General features: G+C 39.3%; 1 protein-coding gene across 2 annotated transcripts; it reads left to right on the plus strand.

Annotated features, from left to right (window-relative positions):
* alkbh3 (alkB homolog 3, alpha-ketoglutarate dependent dioxygenase) lies at nt 1-27,799 on the plus strand. Of its 2 annotated transcripts, XM_071491996.1 has the most exons (11): nt 1-117; nt 834-919; nt 1,005-1,114; nt 1,235-1,269; nt 1,433-1,480; nt 2,719-2,822; nt 4,606-4,694; nt 4,958-5,167; nt 6,284-6,382; nt 10,193-10,335; nt 27,702-27,799. In XM_071491996.1, the coding sequence occupies exons 2-10, from the start codon at nt 844-846 to the stop codon at nt 10,316-10,318; spliced, it is 897 nt and encodes a 298-aa protein (XP_071348097.1). In that variant the 5' UTR covers nt 1-117; nt 834-843; the 3' UTR covers nt 10,319-10,335; nt 27,702-27,799. The 2 variants fall into 2 exon arrangements, with proteins under 2 accessions (XP_071348097.1, XP_071348088.1); XM_071491987.1 differs by lacking the exon at nt 27,702-27,799 and having other exon boundaries at nt 10,193-12,399.
* The last annotated feature ends 191 nt before the right edge of the window (nt 27,800-27,990 follow it).

Raw genomic sequence — 27,990 nt, forward strand, 5'->3', positions numbered from 1 at the left:
GTAGGATTTGTTTTTGTGGAACACAAACGCTATGGCCGTCAAACAGCAGGCGTGCCAGAACATGTAAAGTTTCCTCCTCTCTTGGAGCTGTATTGTTGTGTTTTAGCAACCATTTAGGTAAGTCCTTTAAAGATTAGGTTGAGCATGAGTTAACGGAGTGTTTGTTCTAAATTTTAACCTTTACAAAGTGATTTTTAAAGTAACTTTAAGTAGGTTCAGCTAAATTAGCCCAGAGACAAACTAGCATCTTAACTACGGTTTGTTTCAGTCAGATTTCTCCAAATGAAAAATTCTGTGACTGATAGTTTCAGAAATTAGAAAAGATTTTCTTAAAGGGTCTGTCTGTAGTTCCTAGTTCTTAGCATTTTAAAGCTTATTTACATGAGCAGTTCCCGGGCAGGTTGACGGTAAATATGAGAGACAGACAAACCATATCATAGCACATATAGACTGCGGAATGAATGGAAGTGTCATCATAAAACAGATACTTAGAAATACATATATTATGACCTAACAGCAACAGATATCACAAAGAAATACAAAAATATAGTATTACTAGTAAATATTAATATTGCTCGCAAAGGAATACACAAATACTAAAGGCACTTAGTACACACAGACATATACAAAAAAATAGACAAAAATAGAGCAGGAGGTTTACAAGTGTTTGTATGAGTGTCTCACCTGTTGTGACAGAAAATAGAAATAGTCCCTCATTCCCTCTGAAAGCTCTCACTTTTATGAATATTAAGTGTGTCTGGGTTACTCCGCCTGTTAACATGTGGAGACTTTGTGTCCATGTTGAAGAAAACTTTGTGTTTCACACCCGACAGATGTGCTGTGATGTCGGATAAGCGTCAGCGTGCCAGAGTCCAGGGCTCCTGGGCCAAACAGCTGCCAAAACACACAGGACCATCAGGTAATTTATGTGAAGTGTGACTTCTTCACTGAATTAGATCATTATTTTTTGATGTGTAGCTTCTTATTTGTGTCATTTAAAACAGCGACAGTTCCAAACAACCATCAACCCAAAAATGCCAACCCAGCCCCAGGTGCTTGGGGATTTGGGCCACAGAAGACATCTAAGACATTTGAGTTCCATCAGCCCACTAAGGTAAACAGTTAGCAGGTAAAAATAAAGGAGTAATCACTGAATTTTGGTGTTTCATAACTTGTTATATACATTTTAATGAAGGCATCATTCCCTCTGTTTACTGTCTTTTCTTCATTACAGCCAGTAAGAGATGTTCCACCAGAGAAGGTTATAGAGTAAGTTGCACATTTCTGTCTTCACTGCATAGAGCGCTTCAGGGTTTTGTTTCAGATAACTTTGCTTTTAAATGAGTTTCTGTTGTACAGTCTGATATCTTGGCTTGCCTCTCGGGTGTGTAGTGTGCACAGGATGACTAACACATCATTTTCCTCTGGACAGACATGCAGGTGATTATGAGATTAGCCATGGACCATCAGGAGTGTCCAGGTGAGTGCAGTCTAAAGGAGAGGGAATCTTACTCCGAAGGAAGCATTGATGAAAAAAAACGAACCAAATGTAAAATAGGAAAATTAAAAGTAATGGATAGTACCGAACAAGTGCGTTTATAGCTGATGACAAATCTGTGATGGTGTGTTAAATCCACTAGATGGCAGTGATCCAACAAGCAATGCTTTAAAGAGCTCTCACTGAATATTATGCCTTCTACCCCGCTTATGGTATGAACTATGTTTTTTAATAGATACTGGATATGTAGTATTATGTGCTGTACAGACAGCAAAGTGGTATTTAAGATGACAGAATTTCAATGTATTTTTTAGGCATTTAGATGATGCTTTTATCAAGACTATGACACCAAGTTCTAGCCACACTAATGTGGCACAGTCTGTGACTGTGACCCTGGATTTATCACGATTAAGAGAAGCGCTATGGTGCAAAGTAAAATCAGAGTAAAAAAATTAACTGAAAAAGACTGATATTTCACCTCCATTTGTGATAGCCAGCTCTTGGGCTTGAACAAGGAGAAAATCTTGTTAGCATTTCTAGCTGAATTGCTCTTTTGCTATTGAAACTGACCATTCTGACCACTCTCTTAGAGTCTTATTTCCAAACCTGCTAGTCTTAGATCATGTGCAACAGTTAAGCACAAAGGGACAATAACAACAGTCATCTGCTAAGTCCTGGTAAATTTGGGTTTTGGATTTGTATTTCTGCCATTTTAAGCAAACACTCACAGGATAAACAATTAGCATTTTAGCAAGGTGATGCTGAAGTTCCCAGAATCCCATATTACTGACACTTTGACTGAGCAAGTAAAAGGTTTGTTTCCTGCTTGTGTATTCTTGACTAACCTTTTCTATTATTTTGGGGGAATTGTATGCCTCTATCAGAGCATTGATAGTACAGAAGAGAAAGGAAATGGTGCATGTCAAGACGTGAGCCAGGGATTTATGATTGGCACCTTCAGCCTGCAGCCCACTAGGGTGCCCCATTTTGAACTATCCTGTGCAAACACTAATTACATGAGGTACATACTGTGTATATATATGTGTATATATATATATATATATATATATATATATATATATATATATATATATATATATATATATATATATATATATATATATATATATATATATAATATATATATATATAATATATATACATGTTACCTTTATGGGTACTTAGTTGCTGTGTGTGTGTTATGTCCTCCATCTGTGCAGACTGCGGCTGCTGCCTGGGTTTCTCCCCCCAGAGGAGGCAGACTGGATGTTCAGTAAGCTGCTTGCAGAGCTTCCCTGGTCCCAGAAGACCAACTACAGGCAGGGTGTGTACCAGAGACTTAACAGCAAGCAGTGTGAAAGGGGTGAAATGTGAACCTGTGATTGTGAGTTGAAAGGTGAAAAGAGTTTTCAATGTGCATCTGAATTTACATAAAAATATTAAATGCCATTCCATTAGATATACTAATTATCCTTTGAGGGCCACAAATATACACACAGTGGTACTTGCTTGGTGCACATGCCAGATGTTTTAGTACAGTATGTCTTGAGAAAATTAACCAAATGTAGCCAAAAGCACAAACTGCAGCCACTCTCTTCCTGCACGTGTGTAAGTTGTGCAAAGACTTAGTTTTGCAAAACAGTTGGCACAGAATAGCTCACACATTGTACTCAGACAGACTATATACAGCAAGACTGTTGAGCTGCAGCCTCACTTCCACAGAATCAGCCTTTCTCTCAGCTGGCTCTCGCCCATCTCTTCTGTCTCTGTCTCTCTTCTTGTGCATTACTGTGTGATACTTCTGTAGCACACAAACAGTGTGACGAAGACGGGCCGATTTCTAAACACTGACCACTCAGACAAGTTGTGCAATCCTCTGCCCATCACTCCTCAGACTTTGTCAACAAAATCCATGTGGCGTTTGGGTTAAAGAGGATGTTGTGGAAAACAGATAACCCTTCACCGGTCACTCCTCCTGCGTCCTCTGTCATTTTAAAACTCACTTGACTCAGTTTTTCCAACCATTGCTCGGGACTGTAATCTGGACCCTGTGAGTGCATTAAGGTTTTGTTAATCTTTTCCCCTGATAGCATCTTTTTATGGAAAGAGTAGAGCTTTTTAGAGTTGATAAATGACCTCACATATTTATAGATATTACCTCAAGAGGCCCTGAGTAATTCAGCGCCATAAAAAGTGATGGCTGCTCGAGCTGTTTGTTTTGGTTCCACCATGTTCTCGTGTCAGAGGGCTGGCCAAATACACTAATGCCCAATGATTAGTTCTTGGAGAGATCTGGTTGTTCCCAGAGAAAGAGAGATACACCAAGATCAACAGAGGAAGACAGACAGAGAGAAATTAGATTTAGATGTTTACCTTTCCTTCTGCCAGAACTAGATTCTAGTGATAAAGTAGATGATTATTTTACACGTATTTTACACTTGAAAAAATTAAACATTAAGACCCAAACTGTGTCAGCTTTCTGCCTTATAGTTGTGACTCAGCAGAAGAGAGGTAGCTATGAAAAGCAGACTCAATCCATTCTCTTTTGAAGTCCAAATTGCCTTGACCCAGTTACTAATGCAATATAGGGATGGATCTGTGCGCTTTTATTCTATCATGAAAACTATCCACGGTGGCTGTTCTCTGTAAAAGAAGAAATTAACAGTGCATTTGAAGCCTGCAGGGGTTGAGTGTTTAATTCTTTGAAAAACAGATTTTTAGGTGGAGTATCACTTCAAAAGGCTGCAGCAGCTCATCAGTCATTAAATCACCATCATATTCATTTTGAGACGTCAGTATTGGGTCTGAAGATCTTCATAGATCTTGACTAATAACTGAAGTGCGTCTGTGGCAGTGAGCATGTAAAACTGTCAAGTATTTAAAGTTGGTGTTGGCAGATGAAACAGATGCTGTTAGCGATAGAGGTTACAAAATGTTTTTACCATGGCCTCATTTGTTTTTAAGTTAAGATTTTTATGTGTGTGTGTGTGTGTGTGTGTGTGTGTGTGTGTGTGTGTGTGTGTCTGTGTCTGTGTCTGTGTCTGTGTCTGTGTCTGTGTCTGTGTCTGTGTCTGTGTCTGTGTGTGTGTGTGTGTGTTTGGGTCCAGGTGAGGCATATGAGGAGCCCAGGCTGACTTGCTGGTATGGAGAACTGCCGTATACATACGCTCGCTCCACCATGGCTGCCAACACACAGGTTAGATAAACTCATTACAGCTGCAGCAAGACTCAAAGGAAAATGTGTTCACACAGCAGCCTCCACACATTTATTTTACACAAGTGTCTGTTTATCTGTTCCTTTATCTCTTGTTTTTTTCTTGTCATTATTTTGTTACTTTGTCCTGAGTTTAATTAATTAAAGGAAAATAAAGAACACATTACATATTAGCATTTGTCGTCTTATCTTTTTTATTTTGTGTCTTTTGTCTCATTTTCATTCTTTCGTGTTTTTCCTCACAGTGGCATCCGTTGCTGTTAACCCTTCATGAAGCAGTGGAGCAGGCGAGCGGATGCAGATTCAACTCCCTGCTGTGTAACTTGTATCGGGACAGCCATGACAGCATTGGCTGGCACAGTGACAATGAGGCCTCTTTGGGTGTCAAACCCACCATCGCTTCCCTCAGTCTGGGGGACACCAGAGTGTTCAGCCTCCGCAAGCAGCCTCCACTGGTGAGATGATGGTAGAGCATGGAATCTGGTTTTCCTGCTCCAGATATATGTTCATTTGTACATTAGGACTAGGTTACGCATTAAGGATATTACACCTATGAACACTGACAGCTTTATTTCCTTATAATACTTTTACATATTATAGCTACAGAACCTGTGTTCATTTTAAGTCTTGTGTCATAATCCTTTCCTCATTTTGTCCTTAAATCCAGCTCCCAGTGTTCATTAAAGGAGCTATTTGTGAATTTGCTATTGCTACATAGCCGCCATTAGCATTAGCAGCTGTTTACTTACCAGTCTAGAAGAAATGTTGTGAATTCAGCATCAAACTTCATTCCTGTACTCACCAACAGCTGTCTCCAGAGGTGGCAAGCTACGCCAGTGTTAACTCTTTTTTCTTCTACTGAAGTTAGCATGCTAACCAGCTAGCCCCGGCCTGTCTTGTAACTTTCCAATAGCAACTCACTGTAGCCTCCAATCTGCCCTGAAGACGTAGCGCTGCTCAGAGGACGTATTATAATCTCTGTATTATAGAGACAACAACGGCCGAAGCTCTTGCCAAGGGACCATCACCACCACCTGTTACTGGCAAGAAGCCACGTTTGGCGGCAGAGAAAACTTACAAATGGCCCCTTTAAAGTGTCCTTGTTAGGTCTTTGACCTTCTGAATCCTGCAGACACTATATTTGACCCTTTGCTGTTTTTCTTGAGTTTTGGTAGTCGTATGTGGCTCACAGTCAGTGAGGCTGTCTTTTGTTCTTAACACATGCTACTTGATAAAACAGAATTGCTGTGGAAATCTTAATGAAAAGAGGAAGGTGAGAACGGCAGCCAAGGTGAGTTAGGGAAAACTAGCCACAGAGGGAAGTGTGTTTAGACTCAGCAGATCATTCAGAGGCCTGTGTTTTATCGTTCTGTCTTTTTTTAGGTGTTAAAGTATACACTTCTTAGGAGGCAGGCTTCATTAGTCACGATGTGGATGAGTTGTATTGACTTGTAGTAGTGATTTACAGGTAACAGAATGTGCCTTCAACATGTCACAGTACATTGTGTTAGGTGTGTGTGTGTTGTTAGACAGTTATACACTGTCTCTTACCCTCTGTGTTTATGTGTTAGGAGGAGGACGGCGACTACACCTACGTGGAGCGAGTTCGGGTTCCTCTGAGTCACGGGACACTTCTGCTGATGGAAGGAGCCACACAGGATGATTGGCAGGTAGGCCCCACCAATCATATGCAGGCAAAATGGCCATTCATAAAAACATCAGCCACTGGACACAGGGACAGATTTGGGTTGCTTTTTTATTTTTTATTTGGGAAACATTTTTGTCGCTAAGTTTTTGATCTCTGTGGTCACACCACATTAGCCAGAGTTGGACTGTTTGTCTTGTTTGTTGTGTTTTTTGTTAACGTTACCTCTTGTGCAAACTTTATCAGGGCTTCTTCTATTTATACCAAAACAAACAAATCTGTGCATGAATCACATCCCATGACTTGCATCAGTTGATATACCTCTAGAAAAAAAAAAAAAAAACCCACACCACATACCCTTTAAAACAGAAAGCTTTAATCAGCTACATTGTTATTGGCTGAATCACTGCTGTATTTCAGCAACATAGAGTAGCAAAATTAAAATGTAAACTATATGTATTGTTACTTCAAGGTTCATGTGGATTGTCTGTTATAATTGACCCTATTATACTGCAGCGTAGCAGTAATTCTATGAAACACTCTGACATAGTTAATGACGAAATGAACAATAAACTCCAGTGAATAACAACAAAGAATAACCTCTCAGTCTATTTGGTCAGTTATTTAAAATTTTATACTTTCTGTTACCTGCCTCATTTTTGGTAGTAGTTGTTTTCAGCATCTATTTGTAATATATTACAAAGAGCTATACACTATCCATAACTATTATTAAAGCAGTAACCTTGACACAAACAGTTATGTCATTTAACCTTATATATTTACAGTAAATGCACTGAAAACCTCATCTGCCTCAGCCAGGTGAGGTCAGGTGAAGACTGACCTCACCTGCTCAGCTCCTGTGTGTGTATGTGTATGTATGTATGTGTGTGTGTGTGTGTGTGTGTGTGCCTTTATGAGTGTGTGTGGCTGTGCAAGCGCCTTTGTTTGAACACACGTGAGAGGGTAGACCTGTGTTCAAGGGCCTCGGGTTCCTCCTCTGACCGACAGACAGTGAGGATGGATGGAGTGGCCTGGAGAGAGGAGCAGAGCTTCAGCATAATAAGAGTCATTTGTTTTACAATCAGGGACAGCGACCGGGTTTGTATGAGTGGGTGAAACAGGATGGAAAGTCTTCTTGTGTGTGCGCAGGTGGTTTCTGTTAAAAAGAACTGGGTCGCACTCCACAGTGAGAATATGTTATATTACAATAAATTGAGTTTCATGAAGACTAAATGTTTTCAGCCTTTGGAACAACAGAAAAATACATCATCTCTGTCTGCAACAGGTCGTACTATTTAGTTTGACTATTTTTAGCTTTGTCCAGTCAAAACAGAAACAGCTGTGCAGGGGAGGACAAACTCTTTGAGCATTTAAAGTCAAATGAAAACCAAAAAGCATAAAAACAACACAAAAATCATAAGCAACAACAACAAGGAAAACGTGAGGAAGTGTGTAATGTAGACAACTGAGGATGGGGGAAGGATGGTGAGAAAAGAAGAGGCGAGGACGGTGTGGATGGGTTAAATCAGTAATGTGGTGTACTAAACTCCTCTGTGCCACATGACAGTTGTCATTGGGAGCATTTGTAAAACTGTCATTTGCACTTCAGGTGCTGCATGAATGAACATTCAGAGAAAAACAGTCCTTTTATAAGCAGTTGGAAGAAAAAGGGGAGGTATTGCTTTCTAAAGAGTGAATGAGTAATTTAGCAATTTAGTTTTTCTGCCAGACATGATTGCATCATGTCACACCTGCAGATTCATCAGCTGCACTTTCATGCTGCCAGTCTCCTGTTCTACCACATCCCAAAGGTACTGTACTGGATTCAGATATGGTTGCAGGGTACTGAACTCATTATCATGTTCATGAAACCAGTTTTGAGACGACAAAGATGGTCGACTGTGGCACATGGTCAGCAACAATGCTCAGATAGGCTGCGGCATTCAGACGATGATTGATTAGTAGTAAGGGCTCAAACTGTGCCAAGAAAACCTTCCCAGCACCATTACACTCACTACAATCTCTTTCCACTTTTGGTTGTGAGACAAAAGTGGCAATATCATAGATTTATATGCACGAGCAACATCTTGTGTTTAGAACATCCAGCTGATCACACTAAACAGTAAGAAGAAGTTAGGGTAAACAAAAGGGGATGGGGGGACTAAAGAAAGGGGGAGAACTACAGAGACAATGAAAGAGGTTTAAGCTTATAAGAAAAAAGAGAAGGTCACAGGTGTTTTATGGCGACACCTCCCTGAGTACCTTAACAAAGGTTTCATCTCTCCTTTAAAGATGTTGCCAGAGAAAGAAGATCACACCACCATTAATTCTCTCTCCGTCACTGCAGTCAAAGTCTGCCTAACAAACCCCCCCTGGCTCAGGCAGAGGGGTTTGGAAGTGAGTGCTAAATATTTAACTAAACCTGTCAATCCTGCTGAAGTACTTCACTTGTTTGAAAAGGGACGCAGGGTTATTTCTGCCTGTTCCGGCCTCTTTCTTTTCACACCACTGTGGATAAGCAAACCCCTCACCTCCTTTTGAGATGAAGGTGAAGGAGAAGGAGCGTGTGTTTGTGTGTGTGTGTGTGTGTGTGTGTGTGTGTGTGTGTGTGTGTGTGTGTGTGTGCGTGTGTGTGTGTGCGTGTGTGTGTGTGCGTGTGTGCGTGTGCGTGTGTGCGTGTGTGTGTGTGTGTGTGTGTGTACATGTGTACGTGTGTGTACTTGTACTTGTACTTGCTACATAGTAAGGACCAAAAAAAGTATTTTACTAACAGAGTGAGGAGATTTTGGCCGGTCCTCACTTTTTGAGACACCTAAAAATCACATTTTGAGGGTTAAGACTTGGTTTTAGTCTTAGTTAGTCTTTTAGTTATGGTTAGGATTAGGTTTAGGTTAAGGTCAGGGTCAGGATTAGGGTTAGGCACTCAGGTGTGATGGTTAAGGTTAGGGTAAGGGGCTAGGGAATGCATTATGTCAATGAGTGTCCTCACAAAGATAGAAGTGTGTGTGTGTGTGTGTGTGTGTGTGTGTGTGTGTGTGTGTGTGTGTGTGTGAGGTCCAGACATAAATGAGTTGAGCTCTTGACAGAGGGGAAAAAAACTTGTGACATTCCACAGAACAGTTTTAGTAATGTTTTTACGAAGGGGAATACTTCTGACTTTTAGCCCATATGTCAAAGGGGAAGAAATGATGTTTGTTGTATGTTGTCCCATTTTCAGGCTGACCTTTGTATGGAGTGCAGAGGTCAGCTGCAAAACAAAAATACTGTTGTGTTTTGGAAACTCCTGATATCCTGGAAACACTGATCTTCTTTCCTTGTCGTCTCATTTTTTGTTCTAATCTGATTGCATGTGTCAGTCACACAGCAAAGGGACAGGGACTAATGTATAAATAATATATAAATAACCCTTTTTACTGCATAGATTAGAAAATGTTTTGTGTCGGCACTCTACATATTACATATTACATTTTTCACCCTGAAGTGAGTATTTGTAATTAATAAATTCACTACACTACACTTTTCACTACAATGTGAGTACAGTATCAGATTCTTAAGATTGATAAAGGTCAGTGTGTACCTGTGTCACACACTAGAACTTCTTGATCATTTTATTGATTATATTTGCTGCACTTCCTCCCACCTTTTTGATAAGAAAACTTCAGACTTTAGTAGGCACTCACACTTGCAGTCAGCACAACTGTTTTTAGTGAGGCATTGAGTCATTCCCAGTTTATTATATGGATAAAAGGTTTTGAAAAGTAACTACATAAAATTAATTTAAAAAATCATTTAATGGCATAAAAATGGACTCTATCTGTGTCTCTGTTTCCACCAGCATCAAGTGGCTAAAGAGTACCATGACCGGGGCCCTCGCATCAACTTGACCTTCAGGACCATCTACCCAGAGCCGGAGGGCCACAGGCCGGGGACCAAGCTCTGCTTCACTGCTAAGAAGCAGTAAAGTCTCCTCACAGTCAGGTACTTATGGTTAAGGAAACAGTGTGTTGGCATTTCAAACACTGATCCAGTCAGTGTTAGATCTGATGGCTTGAGTGTGAACAAGGCTTAAGCTAATAAATGATGGAGAGCTTTTGCCAAACCTGGCAAACGTCATCATCGTTCTCAGTGAGCTGTCAAGCTTTTTCAGCCGTTTGAGGCAAGTTTTCCAAACATATCACTGAGTTAGACACTACAACTTAAACAGGGAGATTTGCAGCTTTGCCTGAATTCACCTGTTACATAAGTGAACCATAATAACAGCTCAGTCGTGACCAGTGGTGATTATCAGATATCGGTGTTTTCAGAGAAGCTTAGCTGAAGAATGGGTGATAATGAGGGCTTCAAGGCGTGATCAGCCCTGAATATTACTTTGACTTTATTTATTCATTCAGCACAGACAGTTTTTTTCATTTCAGTTTGATGAATGTGATGTGATGTCAGCAACCAGCACATTACTTTTGTTGCCAACAGTAAAAGTTTAGTTTGTACTGGGAAGTTCTCAGCTTATATTTAAGTTTCTGTTTTGTTTTATGTTTTGTGGTTTTTTGTCACCATTTTTTATGACCATAAATTTAAAGAAAATCTAGTCTTGTGGTTTGAGAGACGTGTGCATATCAATATTCACATGTCATGAGAAGTGTCTTTATGAGAGACAGTATTCCGAGTGCAGCAAGTAACTGTTGATGTGACTGTTGGTGAAATGCCATAAATTCGGAAAGATTTTCTGCCTTGTTTATCTAGGGGAGCTTTTTGGAGAGAGCTGAGCTGCTATAAAAGGAAAAGGAACAAGTTAAGTGGCCACTTACAGCTCAATATTTTTTAAGGCCTCAAAGAATCTCAGACTTAAGATCCATACTCAAGTGTTTTGAGATAGCAGATGCATAGTTATTTGTTTTTGTCAACTTGGTTGCATTTCCAACTGCATGATGACATACACAGTGTATGAAATGTAAAACTGAAGACAGGGAAGCGGTGCAGAGCTGTAGAGGCACCAGATAACCAAGGCAGATTACTTGCATACCCATTGTAATTTGTAAGTTGCTTTTTTTGATTGAATGATTTGTGGTTGTCTTCATTTAACTTTGTTGCTGATGAGTTGTTTTTGTTTTGTTTGAAAGGAACATTTAATTAATATTAAGTGTTAAATCATATTGTTACAAATCAGAACTGTCCCTTTGTACCTTGTGTGTTGTAGTTTTTGATACTGATCAGTCCTGTGTGTTGACTGACACCGGACTTACATCTCGCATCACCTGCTGTTTCAATATGAATCCTACCTCCAACATTAGAAGCATTAGAACCTGTCTTTGGTAAATGAAGAAATGGAGAAAGCTATTTAATTGTTTCCCCTTGCAGACACAGAATTTGTGATGTTGCTTGATTTATCTTTCTCTTAAAATTATGGCAAACTTGGTCAGAAATTCAGTAAATTTACAAAAAGAGATCACAGTCCAAGCTAAATCAAAGACAGCCATGGATATATTCAGAATCACCAAGAGACGTCACACAAAAACAAATTCACGCAAGTTGCTATGGGAACACATGAACCATGGCACAGCCATAAGACAGAGGAGCTTTAATAACCTGACAAGAAGATGTTAAAAAGCGAGACACAGCAGGTTAATGGGAAACAGTTGTTGAGGAAACTTTTAGGAGCTAATAGCAAAGTCATCAACCCAATGAGCCCATAATGTGCAGTGAAGAGTTTCCACTAGATTTAAGGTACTGAATCTACACATGCCTCAATCTGGGAAATGCTCTGTGTTGGTTTTGTTCAGACAGACAGGACAACAATATTCAAACAACTGGAATATTATCATATTGGCAGAATAGCAAAACAAGTTTTTGTAGAAAAACAGCTTTAGGTCCTATTCCTAGTGACAACTAGAACAGCATGAATAGAAGGAAGCACATGTCTCAAGGGGGGATAGAGACGACTTTAACAGCCCACATGATGGGATATTCTGTTTGTTTTGTAACACTACGGAGATGCATGTGTTCTCGATTGCTGTTGTTCTGAAATAAAATTATTCTCTCTTGAAATATTGTGTCCTAAGTTCCACAAAAAAACAGCTTTTTGTCAGTTAAAAATAACATACACATTAATTATTAGCAGCACTACACTTCATCAAAAATATATATGGGCAAGTTCAAATAAAATACCAGGTTGTGACAGAGGTTTGTGATGAAAATATACTGAAATCTGAGCATAATGTTTGCAAAATACAGTAAAGGGTTCACTTCAGGATCCCTGGGAGCCAAGAGATTATGCAATCATTGTTGTAATTATACCCAAAGGATGTGATAACATTGTTTAAAGGAAAACAGTCCTTGATCATTTCATGTTGTGGTTTTATTGAAGTCATTTGCCACAGTGTAGTCAGAACATGTTCAGGACAGTTATGTGTTTCTGGCCTTTTGGCTCTATCCAAGACATTGGATTTAAATTGAAACAATGAGGTGCTGACTCATCAGCTTTAAGGTTGTTTGAGGGTTTTCACATCCATGTTGGGTGAACTGAGAAGGGTTCATCTGAACATCAGCAAGAACTGAAGATGGCTGCAGTACAAATGAAACACAGCGTCACCAGGGAAGATACAGTGTGTCTGCAGATATTTATTTGTTGTAAATATTTTACAATGTGAGGACTTCACTTAGGTTTGTTTTAATTCATTTTTGACTGCTAAATTACCAAGCAAAGCCAAAAAAATGAAGCCAACACTCAAGTGCCAAAAATTGCAGTTCCTCGAATGGCCACTTGGGTCTGGCTCCAAAAGAGAGTCAATCTCTGTAGAGTCCCGTGTTAAAATGGCCAATTTTACAGCAGAAATAAACATGTTTACAACCTGGCAGAAAAAACTGATTCTGCTCTGTGAAGCTGATTTCCTCCTTCATGACAACTGGGGGTGAATTTTTGTATAACTCACCTGTTTATATTTTATTACAGCTTAAAGTTATACATAATTGAGTCATTTATCTAGTGTTGATGGAAAGAGCCAAGAGTCACAACAATGAATGTGTTACTGTCCTCATACTTTCAGGTGTTTGTGCTATCTGCTGGGATTATTAGCAAATAATTTCACAGACAGTTCTTGGATTACCTAATATACTGACCAAATGTCAGTTTACATAGATTTTATTTTATTGCAAGCCCTTGTTTTTTTACCCCCTCACTCATTCTCAAATTTAAACCTTGATGCTCTCGCTCTTCTCTAGGTATCTAAAAAGACTTATGCATGATGTCAAAGGGTCATTCATGGCGTTGGTGTGTGAGAACGTATCCTGCTGCAGTGACAACTCTCAGCAGACACAACTAAAATGTACAGGCTCAGTATGGATAAGTTTCTTTTTCACAAGAATACTAGTGATGTGGTTTCTGTTGTTTGGATTGGGAGTCAAGACACATCACCCACTCCTCTGAGTGATTCCTGGTGTTATGTAATATGTTGGTATTTTTAGACATTAGTTCACTGGCCATGTAGTATCAACTTGCAGGTGCAAGTCCAGTCATTCCAGTCACCTTCTATGTAGTTTATTAATAAGTTGTTTGTGTGGTATGGATTTCTCCAATCTGAGGGTAAATACTTGGATAGGCCTGACTGAGTGTTCGTTACCAGCCGCTGGGAAACGGGAAGATTGTTTAGATATTGAAGCTTCATGTGACAGTTTCATAGCACTATTCCTCAGAGGAAACGACTAGAACAAGTCGTCCTGCAGTTGCAGTAAAGGCTGTGTGCATGTGAACTCCAACAGCCAAGAGTGGTGCAAGACGCTTCATTAGAACCAAGAAAGGCAGATAAAAATTAAATGGATAAAAAACTGAAGATCAGTCTATGATGATATAACCACCTTACTACCCAAGTAAAGAATATTTAACTCCACAACTACAGTTCAGTGCGCAGGTTGATTTAGCTGTACTGCAGCTGCCTTAAAGGAGCTATTTGTAAGTTTTGCTATTGCTACATAGCTGTTTGTTAGCATTTACAGCTGTTTATGTACCAGTCTAGAGGAAAAGTTGTGAGTTTGGCATCAAACTTCATTCCTTTAATCACCAGCAGCTGGTCACCTCACCTCAACTGCTCCAACAAACCACGTTCGGCAGCAGAGAAAACTTATAACTAGCCTCTTTAATAAAAGACAGTATTTTAGAGTTGTCTCATCTTATTTTTGGGCCAGTATGGTATTTTTAACTTCTCAAACTGGTGTCTAAACCCCCAAACCTTTCAAACTTTGAAAACTTAAAGCTTTAAATTTTTTTAAATGTATATGCAGATTCCCTTATACATACTTTACTGAGATGAACTGAAACCAGTTGCCACCTCGGACTCTGAAAGTCAATCTAGGAACTTGGTTTTGCTTTGGAGAATGGTTTTTAGGTTGAGGGCCCTTTGCAAATTAAATTCAAAAAAGATCCACAAACCCAGACACACAAGTTCATAGAACCATAGTTATTAGTAACTCTTGTGGTGATGTCTACACTGATTGTGCAATGGTTCATGTATTACGTCTGTCTAACAGGGCAGCACTTCCTGATTTTCTTCAGAAAACAGCAAATAATAACTTGCAATGAGGACTGTGGGCTGGATCAGGATGAGTTGAGTAGTATTTTGAAGTGACAGCACATACAGTTATGATTTACAAACTGACCGAGGTGCAGTGTTCAAACACCACTTGATACTGACAAAACATCGTAAACTCACTGCAGCCTGTGTTTAACTCAATTTTCCATGTACCTTTCCAGTAGTACAGCAGTCACTGTAACCATGACAACTTCTTTGATTGCCCTACGTGGCTCTTGCCTTATTTACCACTGCTCCGCTACATGAAAGCCACAATCTTTTCACAAATTCCCCATTGACAATAAGAATCATAAACCCGGCAGCTGTTTTCTTTGCCCCTCTCACTTCTCCATTTGTGCTGAACAAACTGCTTTGGTAACACATCACAGAATAGTCGACTGCAGGATGTATTTTTGTGCATATACAATAGGATTTAGGGACCCATGCTGTGTCATAGGTTCAGCAGACACTGCTTCTCAGTGCAGTGTGTATGTGTTTGAAGGGAGTGAGTTAATGAGGAAGACCCACAGTGGTCCTTTTGTTGGTGCAGTGCAGGTGAGAAATGCACCATGCTGTGCCCAACCTGTACTGGCTCTTTGACGTTGGGCCTCCAGAGGCACAGATTGGGACAATTTGTACCAGACAAGAACATCACATCACTGAACGTGAACATGAACATGAACGTGGGCTGAACATTTGATTTAGTTTTGGCACGTGCAGCTCTCTGTTCAAAAGGATGAGAACAGTGGGTTTGTGTTTTGGAAATGCCCTGTGGCAAATGTTGCACCTGCTCGCTGACTACTGGTCCTTCTGGTGGCTGTTAAAGTTATAATATGTAACTTTCCCACATTAAAATGTCTAAAAACACCCAGACCAATGTCATATACTGTATTTTGTTGAGTTGTGTGCTTATTATTATTATTAAATTACCCCAAATGTTTCCATCAATTTTCAAACCTACAGAAATGCATGATTTTAATCTTGGTAACAGTTGGTTTCATGCGGTCGCCTTTCAGTGATATCATATCAATTTTGCACCTGCCTCTGTGTTGTGTTTGCCTGTCACAAGCTTTAAATGGACATCCAGTTTTAAGGCACATTTTTAAGATACTCTTTTTACACCTTGGTTGTTTTTTTTAACTTAACCAGATGAAAGATTTTAGTCATTGGACATCTGGATCCTAAGTTATCAGAGAGAAAAAGCCAAGCACATGTTAGTCAGCTGAGCTCACATCCACTCTGAGACATCCCATATCCCCTGAAGACCATCGGTGAATCATTGATTTTTAATGTGAAACTGCCTTACTCTGTGTTTCAACTTGTTTTAATCCATTAGTTATGGACAGAAGGACAACTCTGTGAATAATTTGGCTGCCATTAAAAACCTATGAATATCTGGCACACAAGTTATCAGAGAGACAATAGAAACAAAGGTTAGCATCAGTCTCAGCTCCCAACCCTTCCCTGATGTCTTGTGTCTGCTGCACAGCATCGGCGAAACACAAACTTTTAATTTGAAATTGCATTATTCAGTGTTTTTACCTGTTCTGACCACCTTGTCTTGATGGCAATGGTGGTGAGGACAACAACTCCCATGATACCACGCTACTTCACAACTTCACCAAATGTTGTCTTTTGTTACTGTTTTGATTGAGAGACCCCTTCTGCTAGCAGCAGACGTTACATACTGTACGTTTAAGATTCATTCTAATAAGCATATAGTCAGAACAGGGAGAAAAAGACTGCAGGTCCTTAATATGATAGTTAGATGTCCTACCATGTGTCTGCAGCCTCCATTGTTCCTAAATACACAGTGATTTAATGCATTTTTTTTATTGTTCAACTTATATAAAATATCTTTAAAGGTACACTTATCAATATTTTTATCATAATGAAGGATCAAGTACAGTTTTTGTGATATGAGAGGTGTTGCTTGTTGCAATTTACTGACAGAGAATTATTGACTCTGCAGGTCCCCTCAGCTTTAGTTTGCATTTTTAACATCTTCAAGCTTATTGTTTTAGACCTTCGTCTGTTCAGCTACTGTGAATAAACAGTCTTAAAAACCCACAGTACTGTACGCTGAAGCGAACCAATCAAAAGAGCAGCTGCAATTACTCAAGGGCAAAGCGCCTTCCCAGAATTTTATTTTGAGCTGTTTAGATATTAAGTTTAATTCAGAATTATTGCAAGATGCCTCAGTACAAAATGCTCACACAAACTGAGTCTGACTTAAATTAGAGAGAAAAAAGTGTATCTTGCCTACTTAATTCCCCACTGCATATTCATAATTAGCCATTGTCTTCCTGCAACAGCAGCACTTTCCCAGCTCTATCTTGTTATTGTTGATACTATCCAGGTCTGCCTGGAAAGGAACTTGGCTTGTGACACCACAGATAAATAATAAGCTGCCTGTCATTCCTGTGCTAGCCCCTGTTTGCTCATTCCAGATCCTGACACCTGTTGTGCAGAGCTGGAAACATTTGAGGTTTACGGGAGCTGTGGTTGTTGCTAACTCCTTTTTAGCTCTCTCTTTAGCCACTGGAGCCACTGTATGGATCAGATCACAACCAATTAGGCCTTCGTCCAGCAGCGTTCCTGTCCGGGCTGTTTACTGTGGCCACCTCATTTCCAGCCACCAGCCCCTGTAGTCTCACATTAGCAGAAAATGAAACTGTAATCCACAAGCATATTGAAATAAATCCACTGGAGAATATATATAACCATGTATATTCAGTACACATGCAACAGTGTTACATAGTCTTAAGTAATCTTGTGTATCTGTCTTGTGTGATCAATTATAACTGTTGAATTGGTAAAAAAAAAAAAGTGGAAGTGTTTCTTTTCAGCTGGCACTTTAAAGCTCTATATAATCACCAAACAGTAAAATATCAACTTCTCATTTTAGCTTCAATCGAGATGCCTAAGAATACCTATTCAGACCTGTGATGTACCATTAGTCCATTGCAGTGATGGTCTGTCAGTCAGTTCACCACTTTGATCCAGACTGAAGTAAGTATTTGGTGAATAACCATGACATTTGTCTTCACACACTCAGGGTCTCCAGAGGAACAATCCTGTTAACTGTGGTGAACCCCTGACCTTTCCTCTGGCATCGCCATGAGCTCAACGTTTTTGTTTTTTAGTGAAATATCTCAACAACTACTTGATGAATCACCATAAAATTTGGTTCAGACATTCACGCCCCATTCAGGATGATTGGTTAATTAGTCAATAAACCAATAATCAGTTATTTTCTTTATAAATATATACCTGCAAAACTGATGACATTCCCATCACCCTTAGTTGCACTTGTGGCTAATTAGAAACTATTGGCATGCTAACATGCTTAGATGATGAACATATTAACTATTACCTGCTACATATCAGCGTGTTGAGATTATCGCTGTGAGCACATCAGGATGCTGTGTTTATCTCAAAGCATCAGTGTGCCAAAGTACAGCCTCACAGAACTGTCAGCATAGCTGCAGACACCAGTGACAGAGTCAGAGTCAGTGTTGCCATTCTGCATGTTTTTCTCAATCCACCGTGATCTTTGATGACAAAGTGCAAAATGCTGGAGTTGTGAATCTTGACTTATCCCATATTGTGCCACAAATTACCACATGGAGCTTTAATCTCATTTAACTGTGCTGGTGGAAAAGGAAATGAAAATACAGCAGGGAAGAGTTGAGATAACGTCTATCAGAGGCCAAGACTTAGATTTAAAGTCTTATTGTCACAGTCAAAAGGTCCTACTCTAAGTAACAATTTGTTATTGTTTGTGCTCGTGTAGTTTTAATACTATTGGTGCATGCATTTCTCAGTACCCTGGACAATTTTCCTTTGTAGTCCATGTTATTGTCAGTCTTGGAAAAGCTGGGAAAGCTGCCATTGTTTAAACAGTAATAAATTCTGGTTGTATAGAGAAGCCAACGCATGTCTTTCCTGGTAGAGCTCAGTCCTAAGATAAACAGACAGTTAACAAGCGAAACAGCAGAGTGTCCATTTAGAAGAGAGCAGTCCTCGAGCTTCTGCGTGTCCAGGCAGGATGTTTGCAGGTCAATAACATCTCAGCAGTGCAGAATGGGTCACTGTTGCTGTGTTGTGGGAAACCTTAACTGACCTGCATCTGTCATGGAGTGTAGTTCACAAGTGTGTTATTGTATTTTATTTCACATTCTGTGTGTGTGTGTGTGTGTTTGTGTGTGTGTGTGTGTGTGTGTGTGTGTGTGTGTGTGTCTTAAATATAGTTGTAAGTGCAGTCTGAAGTCATGCTGTGATTTGCTGGGAAGCTGCTCTGGGAACGAGCTGACCGATTCACTTCACCCTCTCAGCTCTTTCCCCCTCCCCTCCTCTGGGCTTCATGCCGTCCCTACACTCTCCTTTACTGTGCCTACTCCTCCTCCTCCTCCTCCTCCTTCTTCTAGCCTCTTCATCTTCCACCTCTCCTTCCCTGTCTTTAATCACCTTTTCTGCTTTCTTTTATCCAGTATGGTCAAGTTGTGTTGTCGGTCAGGTCACATTGCAGCTGCCTCTCTCTGGTCGACCTTTGAGAGACAAATGTTTTTGTTCTTCTGTCTTTTCCCATTAAAATCTTTCTTTGTCATTGAAACTACCCTTTTTTTAATGGACTGCTGAAGAAAAAAGATATTTGCTTTAATACAATTTGCATCAGAGCCTATTTTGTAAATTAGAAGTGCATTTTAACATAACACTGGACAGTGGACAATGTGGACAAAGCTGTTCCTGTCATATTAAGGTAGTGAGATAATCTTTCTTATATTTATGTGATTAGTTTGCCAACAGCAGGATGTGAAGTGGGGATGGTTCAAAGAGGCAGGATGAAGGTAGATGATAGATGGATTGAATTTATCAAGACTAACAACACATTAGATGATCTGAATAAATGGGAAGAGGGCTTAAATGAACAAAGTCCAGATGTAACTTGACAGAGAATTATCCATTGGATCCAATGTTCACATATTCTGGACATGTCCAAGGCTACACCAGTCCTGACAGTCAGTTTTTAATACTTTCTCTACGATATAATAGAAGACATTGGATCCATCTCCTCTTATTGCTTTATTTGATGGTCCAGCGCAGTGCATGCATCTAAACAATCACAAGTTGTTGGCCAGGTGGCTCATACTGTTCAGTTTGAAAAACCCTCTCCTCCCTATGTATTCTCATTGGATCCCAGAGATTATGTAATACCTCTAGCTAGAGAAGATAAGACACTCTCTCCAGTGGTCTGCTCTGAAATTCTATGTAATTTGGCAGCTGTTCTTAAAGGTCCCATATTGTATAAAATTTGATTTCCACATCTTTTTTGATTATAAAGCAGTTCTAGGTTCTATATTAATACTGTGAAAGCATCAAAGCCTCAGTCCACAGAGAAATGCACACAGCCTGTATTCAGAAACGGAGCCTTAAAACCAGCCGTCAGGACACAACAAAGCATTCACAACGCTCAACCATGCCTCAATCCCACTGCCCAGCCTTACAGGATTTGGTTTCTCTGAGTGTTTACCTGAAATCAAGTGACAGCCCACCGTGCTCAGATCCTCTCTTCTGATTGGCTCACCGACCTGTTGTTGCTAGAGCTCCAGAGAGAAGCCTCGGAGAGCAGATGTAAAACTACACCGAGGTGGCTCTGGTACTTAAAACCACAAATATATCTTCTCATAGTTATCAAAACTCAGGAAAAGTGTAAAATATGGATTCTTTAACATTTGTAGGAAAAATAGGAACAGAATGTAAGTCGTTGAAAATGACTGAGTTTAATTCAGTGGTGCAGTTCTGGTGGGTGGTTGGTGGGTGGGTGGGTGGGCTGAGCAGATAACCTGCTATTGGACTGGATACAATGTTCAGTTTGTGTTTTGTATACTGTGAACATGCTCCAACAAAGAATTAACAATACTATAATCGGCAAAATCTTTCCTCTTTTTGGTTAAAATATTTCATGTGTCAATCTTCCGTATATTCATTTCAGTGCCTTGATCTAATTTTGGAATCATGGAAAACATGACCTCAGCTGGTCTTAATGCGTCTCTCCCACAGTTTTTGATATCCTCCCTCTGCCCTGTGAAGTCACGTCTTTCCTGTGTGAGTTTTAGCAGCTGGCACTAATCTCATGTTAACAGATGCGTCATTAATGGCATCTTGAGAACATTACAACTGATTGTAATGCATCACCAATGCGGTAACACTCTTCAGACTGATTCAGGATGGATACGTTTACATTGTGCCATTATTGCTGCATATATTTCAAGGGACAATCCTGTAACCATAAGGTCACAGATGTGTGGCGTCCACTGACAGCAGCCTCTCTTGAACAGAGCATCGTCAGATTATAGGAATCAGATTTGCTGGGACAAGAACAGGAACTTGAATCGAGCTCTCACCTGCAAACAAGTCCTCTGTGGTGTTGGACTTCATCCTCCCCACCCATCTGCCCCTGAAAGAAACGTTTCAACCTGAATTTGATCTAGATCGTAGTCGCCTGTCTGTCCATTCATATGTTATGAGTGGAATAAGATAACAACCCAGAGTCCAAACACATTGCAATTCAAATCAGTAGTAATCTAAATGCCACATTTAACAGAGACGTGTTAGTCATTGATCTGGCAGAAGCTGCACGCCTTTAGGTCTTGATTTAAATGTAGTAAATATAATCTTAGACACACCTACATTATTTCTAAATAAAGATTTTAAATAAAAGCAACAACAGAAATTGTAATTTTAGATTTAAATATGAATTATCTGAGTGTGCATGTGGCCGTGCAGCATAAACAGACACAGTGTTCCTGGATGGGAATGCTTTCCAGTCTCCAAGTCTCAGTCTATAAATAATCGTGCCGTCCCTATGGTGTCTTACTGACTCCGTTTCAAGAGAGGGAGGGTAGAGGAACCAGGCCAACCTCTGAAAGATGACGTGTTTATCGATTTATACCAGCATTGACTCCGTTGCTGTCTTATGTATTCTCAAACAGAATCACATGAAACTGACTTCTCTTCATAAAGCTACTCATGTGTTGTTTAACATAGCTGTGCAAAAGGTTAACTACTGTATTAAATGAAATGTGTGGGGCTTTTGGTTTTAAGCTACAGAGCTAATGCTAACAAAGTTAGCCAGAATCAGCTGTTAATGTTCCCCATAGTTGCTGAAATGCCTCACTGAAGTGAATAAGGTTATCAAAAGGGCAAGATCATATCCAAGACTATAAAAAAAAATCACTCACACTTATACTGCTGGTACAATGCTGCTGTTACAGCAACTTTGCATACAGAGGGTAGACACAATATAAAAAATGGCTCTCTATTGTAAACTAATCCAAGTAAGAGGTCTCCCACATAAGCATAAGATATTTTTTACTGTCAGAGGTAAACATTAGCTTTTACATTAACTTAACACAATAACAATAATAAATATTGGCCTACTGGTGAATTGATAAATTAGCCTCAAAAACCATTTAGTTGAATCAGCCCCTCTCAGACACAGCTGCAGTAAAAACTTGAAAAGTTACCATGGATAATAGTTTGTGAAACACCTTAGTACTGAGCTATAGGCAAGATGAGGTTAGCCTAGCTCAATGTAAAGAGTGGAGGCCTCTCTGAAGTTGATTTATTTAGACAACGTGAAACGAAGTCATGATTTAAAGGCAGAGTAATGTGTTGCTGTCTTTCTTGACAAACATTTTATCTGTCCACTCAGTATATATGTGTGCAGCATCTCTACAGCACAATTTGCCAGATACAGTCAGCGTGGACAAGTTTTGGTGTTGGTCTCTGTTCAGGCACGATTGCCCCAAACCTGGCAGCCTTACTGTGAGTACAAGACTTTGGGATGCTGTGTACAGTCACTGCATCTGGCTGTTGTTCGCCAAGAAATAGTTCCAGTACGTCGAGTCTCTGTAATCACCTGTGGCATGATATTGTAAGTTTGTGTGTGAGGGAAGACATACTGTACCTGAGCTGTTGTGTGACTCAACAACATTGGTTTCCCTTCCCCTTTACAGTCCCCCGACATTTAGGTTGCTATGGTAACGGGGGCGTCCCATCGCAGTGGGTACAGGGTGATTTGCCAGTCCGGGAATTTGGCCTGTGGTGTGTACTTCACCTCTTGACCCCGTGGACCTGGATAATGGGTTTTCCTGTCTTCTCTCTCTTTCTTATTTTCCACTCACACCAGGAGGAAGTAATGTTTTCAGATGTGCTTACAGTTTATGTCAGCGTTCACAGTACATGTATGAATTTGTGTAAGTGTCTTTCATAGTTTTCTTATATGTGCATACTTGCACAACACTGGTCTTCTTCAGCAGGATGAAGTTTGATTGGTCTCACGTAGAGCACAGGCTGCATATGGTAAATACTGTGTATTATTGTCTATTTAAACAATACATTTTTAAAAAACTGTACATGTTGAATTTTTAAACAGACTCGTCCCACTGAAATCCAACTCGACAAAAACAACCAAAAACTCCAACATCCAGATGAATTTTCACAACGTTCTATATTGTTATTATTATTGTAATTATTATTAATATTAATAATAGTAGAAGTAGTAGTAGTGGCAGTAGTGGTAGTAGTATCTGTATTATTATGAGTATTATTACCTGTATTATTATTGTATTTGATCTTTTCAAAGGCTACACAGGAGAGGGGAATAGATGTGCACTCTCTGGCATCAACACTACACCATTTTATCATAGAACTAATTTCACCATAAAATGTATGCAAGTGTGCACTAACAGTAAAATAATAGATAAATAAATTAAGTTCTGGATACAGTGTGAGATACATTTGTGATTTACTGTCAGTGTGTCACAGATCTGATGCCAGAAAGTTGTGATTTTAATGTAAAACCAGGGGCCGTGTATGAAAGAGTGTTCCTTCATTCTGAGTCTGAAACATATCTTTGATGGTTTTATTGTATTTAGCTTCTGCTATATAAGATATAGTTGCTAAAGAAAGTTGTTGTGTATCAGTCTGTACGTAGTGTTGATAGAAGCTGACAAAGGTTTTGTATCAACTTGTACAGCTCCCATCTCTCACCAGATTTGTGAGCATCTATCTTTCAGTGTGTTCAAGATTATCTTTATTTTTGTCATGTTCTCCAAAAATCAGAGTCTAAGACATGTAGATTAACTTTAGTTTCATGTTAAAACCCTGTGCTATATGGATAAATCAACAAGAAATCACTCACTAGTTGAATGGGTGTGTGTGTTTATGAGTGTAAGAAGAGCAAAGTTTTGTTGCATTTGTGTTTCCTAACTGGAAATGAGTGTTAAAAAGCTGACTGAATCAAGTTTGATTTTGATTTCACTAGTACAAATAATCTTGTATTGCCAAAGGCCACCACAGTGTTGGCTGCTGCGGGTTTTCTTGTGGACAGGATTGTTTTGCGTGTTTGGCTCCCGGGTTCCTGTCTCTGCACTGTAAACAGAATGTGTCTCCATGACCACATTTACACTGACATGCAACCAGGGTGACTGAACTGAAATCAAGTGGAGCAAAACGGCATAAAACACAGTTGTAAATAGACACTTAATAAACTATTAGCTAAACTTCCTCAGATGTGTCTCCAACGCTGATTGTGCCACATTTACAAAGAAATGACCCTTGACTGCTGTTCATCATCATGTTCTTTTTTTTTTCTATTTTTAGCTTGTACTTTCTGCATCTTTCACTTTCTCTCTCACACTGTCTACGCCTGCAGTGTCTCCTCTTGTTAGCAGTGTACACACATAAACACACATTTTTTGTGTGTCTGTCTCTTATGACCTTGGTGTGACATCAATAATGACAAGAAATGTAGGGCTTAAAAGTTTGACCTAAACTTTATCAGTTTGAATATTATAAAACTCACAATATACAGTCTTACTATAGCAATAAATAATATAACAATATATTATACAATTTTAATAGAATGTAATTATATTTAACTATGCCTGAAGTTGGAGTTGTAATCAATTATCTATTAGTTAGCTACAGTTTTTTGGTTAGGGTTGGGGTTAGAATGATTTCATTACTTCTTCTAATTCATCATACTCATCATCATGTCTCTAGCAACAAACCATCTCTCAATTATAGATGAATAAAATTTTTTTATTGTTTGGTCCTTACTCATTAACATGATCTGTCAAATGTTTTCTCCCACCTTTTCTTAGCATGTAAATATGCATTTGTTTTATCATATCAGGGAAGCAAACACTCGCATGTTCATCCAGTTACCTAAGTTACTGCTGCACTGGTTGGAAAATTCTTACTGTGGCATACAGCTCTACTGGTGTGTAGTCTATGCCAATTAAAGTAATATGGCCGTGTAACTCTAACTGCCTACTACACGGAAATACACAGTGTACAAACACACACACACTTACACACTAATGAAGTAAAATCTAGTGAAAGTCGAGCCTGCTTGATAATTACAATGAGTCCATTTAATTCCTTTTGCAGTCGATGTCCTTGCTTCCAACAGTGTTTCATAACCAGTGCTGCAGTATTTATATCCACATTGTATCAGTGATACTGGCTCAAATCCCAGTTAAGATCTCATTTGGAATATGCTGCTGTAAGCACCTTTAAAAAGGGATCACTATAGGTGCAGCAATTTTAAAATATCAGCGTATCATAATCAAATTCATTGTTACGCCTTTGTATAACTCTAGCAAGAAAATAAGAAATGTATGCATTTACAAGCATATTTTAAAGGACATGTTTCAAAGGGCAGGTTGCACAGAAGTGAACCATACAGTAATGTGCAATAAAATCGAAACAATGAGCTAAAACAGGCTAAAAATAAAAGCTGCAGATATCATCACTACAAGCAACCTCTTTTGCATTAGGCTACATGTAGTAATTTTATTATTTATTATTAGAAATAGGAACTAGAGATTTTAAGACAAAAAGATGAAATGTACAAAATAAGTGCAGTCTGTGACAGTCTATTTCAAAGCATTTTTAATTGTGTGCTCGTGTCTATGTGCAGTTGTTGGTCGGGGTAAGACGAGAGTGGTGTAGGTGATCAAGAAGAGGATTGTGAGGGATTATTTCTCAGCTGCCTCTGTCCATGCTCCCTGCTGGAGGTATTCTCCTCGAAATGCCATCAGCTGTTGCATATGGGATACACCATGAGACAGAGCGAGGCAGGACCAAAGACGACCTGTGTAACAGTGTTTGTTTAATTTACTAAAAGAGGATGAGTCATGAAGCAGTCGTACAATTTATCATACCAAAATTGTTATTTCAATGCAACCAGCATTTTATGTTATGAATGAATATTGTGGTAAACCACTGGAATTTCAATGAGTTTTTACCTTTTTAATTTCATTTGACATTTTTTGCTATCCAAAAACATATAAGCAGGATTGAGATTTTCACCAGAATTACATCATTTTTCTACAAACAGAAACTAGTGGTCTAAAGTAACTACATACATTTATTCAAGCGCTATTCTTAAGTAAAGTACAAATACCTCAAAACTGAGTATTTCCAACTTCACTACATTTCTGAGGAAAATATTGTACTTTTTACTCCAGCATATTTATTTAGTCACTAGTTACTTTTGCAATTAAGATTTTACATACAAACATGTCCATATGGTGCTTTTTATATAATACCTGAGTATTTGCTAGTCTCTGATTCTGGTCTCAACAGACTCCTCATCTGAGTCTGGGTCTGACTGAGGCTCTAACGTGAGGCTTAGTCTCTCTGATGTTTCCTCACTAACCATCTTGATGCTCTCTGCTCTTTCACCTGTCAACTGAGCATGAGCAGTGGTGTTTGTTATTTTGTCCTTTTTTTTTTTTACACTTTTTATGTGTAAAACTTTGTTAAACAAAGAGTATTTGTGCATCATTTAAAAAATGGAGATGAACTTTAACATCGACAAAGGCCATTCTGTGCAGTGATATACTATTACTGTACATATTTTAAGTAGGCCTACAGTTTTGTGCTGATACTTTTATTAAAGTGAAGTAGTTTTAGTTAAGTAAAATGTTGAATGTGGGATGTTTACCTGTTATGGAGTATTAATATATAAAATGTAGTACTGCTGCTGCCGCTGCTGCGTTTACTTAAGTAAATTATCAGAATACTTCCTGTAACATAATAGAGGAATAATTTGCAACATTCTGAAATAATAGAATAAAAGATCTGAACACTGTGGCTTTAATTTTCAAAGCAAGTAACGGAAATTAGATGATGTTCTAACATGGACTGTGCAACAGCCTCTTCAATTCAAACTGTCTAAACAACGTGACTGAAAGATGAGTGAGTAGTGTAGAGGGTCTTCTGATAATTGTTTTTGCCAGACTATGTCCTTGTGTACAGCACATGCAGCCTTGGCAGGATCTTTTAGGAAAACAAGTCGCCCCGAAGGACACACACACACACACACAGCTTTTGGCCCACTAAGTTTTAGCTCAATACACTGCTCATTCCCTGCGAGCATGTCAAAAAGCACGTCCGCTGAATCAAATGGGTGATGATATGAAATGGAAAAATATACATGAATGCATAGACACCCCTGTGCCACACACACACACACACACACACACACACACACACACACAGACCCTCTTACACAAACACACACATATATGGTAAAAGGGAATCAAACATGTCATGTGATGTCACTTGACTGGCAGCTGTTGGCTTGATCGTGGTTGACCTTAGATAGACTTGAAATAGAGCAAGGTGGTATTTGCACGTTCAAATCCGCAACTTACAACCTGGCTGAATGTGTGTGTGTGTGTGTGCTGGCATGTGAGTCTGGGACAGGAAACAGGATAACCTGGTGTCTGTCTAACCCTCCTGAGGTGTCATCCAAGAATGCATGACGAAACCGGGGCAGCCGTCTCAAGCCATAACGTCACTGCTGAAAACTCTGCAAAGGAAAGCCCATGAAGTCAACCCTTGAAATGCAAAAACCTGTCATCTCAGCGCAACTGATCGTACGATGCATGACTTACGTGCCACTGTAGGTGATACTTAAAGTTAATATTAGTAACTACAGATGTGTTTGTGTTCATGTTGCCTTGCCCACTGTGACACTGACTGCAATATTGGA

This window comes from Trachinotus anak, unplaced genomic scaffold (genome assembly GCF_046630095.1).
Source record: "Trachinotus anak isolate AG129_WGS33_773 ecotype Australia unplaced genomic scaffold, CSIRO_AGI_Tana_v1 ptg000002l, whole genome shotgun sequence".
Classification (NCBI taxonomy): Eukaryota; Metazoa; Chordata; class Actinopteri; order Carangiformes; family Carangidae; genus Trachinotus; species Trachinotus anak.